The 6989-nt window shown below is 45.7% G+C and overlaps 1 protein-coding gene across 1 annotated transcript in view; it reads right to left on the reverse strand.

Moving 5' to 3' along the window:
* Positions 1–6989, reverse strand: part of LOC106809006 (epidermal growth factor receptor kinase substrate 8-like) — a 47046-nt gene that overhangs the window by 32618 nt on the left and 7439 nt on the right. Inside the window, exon 3 of the mRNA XM_014811945.1 lies at positions 973–1217. Within this exon, the coding sequence (XP_014667431.1) occupies positions 973–1217 (245 nt within the window). The remainder of the gene's footprint in view (positions 1–972; positions 1218–6989) is intronic.

Here is a 6989-nt window from a genome sequence, read left to right on the forward strand (position 1 = left end):
TTGCTGCCACCACCTCACTCCCTCCCTTCACCCGTGTAGCAGCAGTCAAGCGTGTGACGTTCGAGCCCTCACGAGCTCCCGCCCTTTACAAACACCGTTTTTCGGGTAGTGCAAACACTTGCAGCGAGAGAGAGAGAGAGAGAGACCGCGAGAGAGGGGTGATGGCACGCTTTAACATTTATGCACGCCGGCAGGCCAGGTGAATGCATGCGTAAGTATGGAAGCAAACTAAGCCATATATAGCCTCACTGTGACTCGTGCACAGCTACACTAATAAGTGGGTGGAGCCGGGTTAGCTAAGCACAGCGATAATTATATACGCATATATAGCGCGCACGCGAAGCAAAAGAACCCGTATGATTGATGTATGGGCTGACATTTATAATACAATACACAATTATAAGTCATCACGACAAAGCAATATCATTATCATTATATACAATAGAGTATACACGGAGGGTGAGCGGGGAGAAGTAGGGTGCTTGGATGGGGAGCGGTAAAGTGTTAAACGTGAATAGTTTTCCCTGTAGAGAAGAGAGTAGGGCAGGTAAGGTGTAACAATGTTATTAGTTTCACCTGTAGAGGGGGAGTAGGGCAGGTAAGGTGTGACAATCTTATTAGTTACACCTGTAATCAACACAGTGCGTGCAAGGTTGTCCACACACACACACACACACACACGTTCATATATCAATGACGCCCCAGTTTCAGGGAACAATTACTGTCGTTATGCGCCACAGAAATACCTACCTAATAATTATGGGGCGCCGATTAAAAATACAATGAAATATGGCAAATATTATGATAGTATCAGGTTCAGTATTAATTCTAAGTAAATATTTGAAAAACTAAATATACTAAACATCTGAGAAGTAGGCCCTAATATATAGCATGAAAATCACGACATTAAATAAATATAAATAATATATATCATATCCCCCCGAAAAAAAAATCCCCATGAAAACACCATACCTGACGACACGTAGCCACTTGTTCCGTTGCCGTTGACGACGACGCCCGACTGTCGCGCCATCTGGTTGTTGCTGTAGCGCTCGTCGCGCCTGTAGCTCATCGGTTCGCGCACGTACGGGTCGTGCCTGTAGGGCTCACTGCGTGCGGACTGGGCATCATCGGGCCTACGTGAGTACGGCTCCTGGTATGTGTACGCTGAACGCGGTGAGTGGTCCGTGCGCCTTACGTACGCGTCGTGGTAGCCACTGTAGGGAAGGAGAAACACCGGGGAGAAGCAATTAATGACTAGCTAATCATAAATTAATCATTCACTTACACACACGCACACGCACACCACCACCACCACCACCACCACCACCACCACCACCAGCAGCAGCAGCAGCAGCAGCAGCAGCAGCAGCAGCAGCAGCAGCAGCAGCAGCAGCAGCAGCAGCAGCAGCAGCAGCAGCACCGCAGGGCTGGTGCCATCGTGAGCTGGCTGGCTGACACCGAGGCATGCACGCCCTCTGCACACCGCTAAGGTGGTAATTATAGCTAGGTCACTGTCCCCCGAACACACACACACACATATATATATACATATATACATCGACTCAGGAAAACAGCACCTACTAGGCAGTCCACCCACCACCCACTTCTGCGAATGACCACGACTCGAAAACAGCAGCTATTCGGGTGTCCACCCACCACCCACTTAATTCTGCGAATGACCACGACTCTAGCGGTAACAATGCACGGACTACCAGAAATGACCATTGCTCTCTGGCGCACCTTGACCACCTACAACTGCGAATGGCTGATCAAAAAACATTGTGGAGAGGTGAACATGATTGAATTAATTATTAAAAAAACACAATCTGGATAATGACAAGGAAATCCTACGAAAATTCTAACAACGTCAGTTGATCTGCATGAATCTCCATTATACTCTGATGCATTTTTACATTCCAGAGACGATTGCAGTAGAGCACATATGATCAGAAGTGTCATTATATTATATATATATATTATCAGGGGTTATAATTTTGTCAATTTGTCAATTAATTTGTCAAAATCATTCATCAATCAATGTGTCCTTATTAACCCATAATATTATCTATGTATACTCCTGATATTGATGAGTACGTACTCCAGACATAACACTAACCACGGATGACAGAAGAACCACCAATGCGACAGACAACACGTCAAGACAACCAGCGTGTCCACACAGATGCAAATATATCACACGGCAACAGGCGCCGAACAACATATATATCTAAAACTGTTCGCAGGTTCGCCACACTGTACATATATACATATATATATACACAGCGATAGAGTTGAGCCATAATGCAAACATCACAGGTGAAGACAGCAACGACTTCCTGACCAGCTTGTAATTAACTCCACACCTGTATATACATGCATAATTATATAATATTGCAAATATGCATTATTGTCATTGTACTCGTATATTCTTGCGCACATAACGAGTAGCCGCTATATGAGATTTCTTTCAGCGCTTTCAACGTTCAACCAAATCAACTTGGTATTATAAGAACAATCGAAATCAGGACTCAAACATCCACACACAACCACGCACGCACGCACAGACACACATACGCGCGCGCGATCACACTGACAGATAAAGAGTAGTTAAGAGTGGGTGGCCAGGGTTGTTTGAACACTAATTTTCACACGTGAGGAGAACATTTGTGTAGGAAACTTTTCTCGTGCCCTCTTTCTCTATCTCTAGGCTCACAGGCACTTGAAGCGTTTCAATAAAATATAATGCTAAATAAATACGAAATCTAGCTATTTACTACCAAAGTCTTAATGTTTCTATACTCTTTATCTTCTCTACACATAAATATATAGTTCTTTTATTTCTATTTTATTTTATGTTTAGTTATATTTATGTGTCAGTGTGCAGCGGCAGCCATGGCGACAGCCATCGTTTGTTGCAGATGAGCATTTGGACGGCATTTGCAGGAAATTGTCGGCAATAATAGGTGAAAGAGAGTATAGAAACATTAAGACTTTGGTAGTAAATAGATATCGCATTTATTTAGCATTATATTTTATTGAAACCCTCCAAGTGCCTGTGTGTAGGCTCACGCACGAGCACCCAGCTAGTCTGCTGCTGCTTATCCTGATGCTGCTGCTTATCCTGCTGCTGCTGCTGCTTATCCTGCTGCTTATCCTGCTGCTGCTGCTGCTGCTGCTTATCCTGCTGCTTCTGCTGCTGCTTATCCTGATGCTGCTGCTTATCCTGCTGCTGCTGTTTCTGCTGCTGCTGCTGCTGCTGCTGCTGCTTATCCTGCTGCTACTGCTGCTGCTGCTGCTCCGGATGCTGCTGCTGCTGCTACTGCTCCTGCTACTGCTACTGCTGCTGCTGCTGCTGCTGCTGCTGCTGGTGGTGGTGGTGGTGCTGCTGCAGCTGCTGCTGCTACGGCTACTACTGCTGCTGCTGCTGCTGCTGCTGCTGCTGCTTTTGCTGCTGTTGGTGGTGGTGGTGCTGCTGCTGCTGCTTCTGCTACTGCTACTGCTACTGCTACTGCTGCTGCTGCTGCTGCTACTGCTACTGCTACTGCTGCTACTGCTGCTGCTGCTACTGCTGCTGCTGGTGGTGATGCTGCTGCTGCTGCTACAGCGGCCTACCCTCCGGCTCTCACCTTATATACCACTGCGATAACCAGGCTATAAATCTGCAGCGATCTGCCTCGGATACATTTATAGTTTATACGGACCCGCCATAATTACGTGAGAGTAATCGCTGGCTTGACAGCACAGACTGTGTCCGTGCGCGCGCGTACGTGCGTGCGTGCGTGCGCGCGTGTGGTGTGCGTACGCGCGCGCGTGGTGTGCGTGCGTGCGAAAGATCTGTCGGAAGCCAGCGTGCAATAGAGAGCTCGTGCGTATTTCCACTCTCACGCAGGCCATATACATGTATGCTACCCGGCCACCTCCCCATGTTTGCTTCACATGCGCCACATACATCACCTAGAGATGCAAGGAATGCCGCATCAGCCGCCGTGTTCACATAACGAGTCGTCAAAAGGAAGCAAAAGGAAGCTAAAGATTTCATTAGGGGCCACTTCGTAGCAAAACCCTCATTACGAAGCCACGTGTATTGTTTGTTGCCGCCTGGGCCGTGCTGGCAATTGATATCAATGCAGTGTCTCTATTTCTGCATTCTATCAATAGCTAATATTACCTATGTAATAATATATATGTATTATTAGCTCTTGATTCTATATATCTGTAATTCATATATATATATATACATATATATATATATATATATATATATATATATATATTCGCGCGCTATTTTCTTTTCTCTCGCCATGCACTTGTCCCTGACACGGGGCGACTTTCATGATAAGGTAGATTTCAGGGGGGCGTGGTCGTACGCAGGTAGGCATGCAGGCAGCGTTTGTGTGGAACCTGCACAACACTTCTATGCTAGCACCTTGTTTTGCTACGTGCAGCTGGCGGCCCGCTAACACAGGCGGGTGGATAAACCCATTCGGTAGACGAATGGCATACTTACAGCTCCCATTCTTCTTCCAATTCTTCTTCCCATGCGAACGAATAAAACCATAACGGTAAAACCCCTTTTTTATGATACGTAATCGTTATGGTGATATAACTTTAATTTTAGAGTAATATAATCTGATGGTGTGTATCCGGTCGGGTATCCGCCGCCCCAGTCCAAGTCAATATTCCACTAACGACAGTAGCACAACACCCAAGGCATTCAGAATATAATAATATCCAGTAATAATACGAAAAAATCCAGAACAAATAAGTCATCCATAAGCACAACCATAAAAATAATATACTATTTAGACTTATGGTGTCTCTATATATTTCTATGAGTATAACCCTTACATTCACCCCCCCCCCAAAAAAAACACGGAGAAAGTTGGCACGTTACCAACAAACCCTAAAGCTGGGTTTACACGGACGATTTTGTGTTGCCGAATTGCCAAATTGGACGAACTTGGCCAGTTGGCAACTGACAATCGGCAGTGTAAACGCAAAAGTTGGACGACCAACCCCGATCGGGCGCAGCGAGTTGGGAAATTAGAATTCTAAAGCTGGGTTTACAGTTTTTACACTGACGATTTTAGGCCGATTTTATGCAGGCGACTTGGCGTTTTTCTTCTTTCTACCAACCTCTCTATAAATATTCAAAGCGCTGTCGCCGCGGCGCGACCGCGACCACGAGGTGGCAAAAGTTTCAACATTTGACCCGTAGGCACGCGCGGGGCGACCCCGATACGAATTTTTACATGCCGCCAGCGTGGCGCCGATAGCAAAAACGTGCTCTCCCCCTAGGATGGAGACACACGCCTTCTGATTGCTGTTCTCTGATTGGCCACTTGGCAAAAAAACGTCCGACTCAACTGCTCCGAGTCGGCGAACCAACTGGCCAATTTCGTACAATTTGGCAATTCGGCAACACAAAATCGTCAGTGTAAACCTATGGGAGGAGATGTGTCCCAATTCAAATGTACAATTGATCGATTGATTGTTCAATTGAACTCGATTGATTGTTCAATTGAACAGTCGTTTAACATTCAATCGTTCAATTGATCGTACTTGATTGTTCAATTAAACAAGTCGTTTTAATCATTCAAACGTTCAATTGAGCAATTAAATAACGAATTGCCAAATTGCCAAATCAAAGGCACGAATACTGAATAGGCGTATTGAATCATGGAATCGAGCAATTGCGAGGCTCGTCAATCGCCAAATCCAAACATATACCTACTGCACATGCGCACAGCGTGCACGTGCGTGTACCCGCGTGTACGCCCGCGTGTACGTCGTGTACCCGCGTGTAACGTGCTGTACCCGCGTGTACGTGCGTAATTGTTCCCCAAGTGGCCAATCAGAGAACAGCAATCAGTAGGTGTGTCCTCCATCCTATCGGCGTTATGGCGTCGCCCCGCGCGTACCTACGGGTCAAATGTTGAAACGTTTTGCCGCCTCGCGGCCGATAACGTAAGCGCTTTGAATATTATGAAAGGAGGGAGTTAGGTAGAAAGAAGAAACCTGCATAAATCGGCCTAAAATCGTCAGTGTAAACCCAGGCTGGCTTAGCTGGCTCAGGCACACTAGCGCAGCGTAATATATATATATAATATATATATATATATATATTATATATATATATATATATATATATATAACACACACATAGGCGTTAGCTAGACTAAACGTGGGTGTAGCCGGCTGACGACTATGGTTTTCTGTAAAGGGTGGAGTTAGCGTTGGGGCGATGGCGTGCTGATGAACATGAATAACACGTTTCGCACGTCAAGCCGAGAGGCGCCGGCCTTACGGAGAGGCCGCCCGCCCCCCCCCCGCACAGCACACACGCACGCAGCTCTCCTGTTGCAGATACTGCTGTACGCGCCGAGAGAGCGAGTGAGAGAGAAGAGGGAGAGAGAGAGAAAGAAGAGGGGAGAGAGAGAGAGAGAGCGGGGCGAGAGAGAGAGGATTTTTTACAGATTCACAACCTGTGCATGCTAGGTCCTGTGCCCACACTATAGGTCTTATCTCGAACATAGATACCCTATAGCTAAGCAGGCGGTAGCATACAACCTCACACACAAACATTACATTGGCGTTGGTAGATTTTTCGCTCGCTGGGGATGGATGCATCAAGTTCACGTTCTACAATTCGAGTCCGCAATCCTGTTTCAATATAAAAACACGGACAAAAACCTTCAGCCGAAACAACGAAAAGACAGTGCCATCACTGCGACTCAGCAGAAATCCACAATTTCACACTTTCAGCCCTACGCGCTTATAATTATAATATATATATATATAATACATTAATATATATATATAGATTCAGACTATTGTCTAAACTACGGTGGACAAAGTGAATCAAAGTAACAAAATTCTTCTGCTGCTACTGCTACCCGGCTGAAATACGTCACCGACTCTATTATTCTTCATTAGGCGAATCCTAACTATTTCTAATTTAAATCCTAATTGAATTACGATTTCAT

This window comes from Priapulus caudatus, unplaced genomic scaffold, assembly GCF_000485595.1.
Source record: "Priapulus caudatus unplaced genomic scaffold, Priapulus_caudatus-5.0.1 Scaffold322, whole genome shotgun sequence".
NCBI lineage: Eukaryota > Metazoa > Priapulida > Priapulimorpha > Priapulimorphida > Priapulidae > Priapulus > Priapulus caudatus.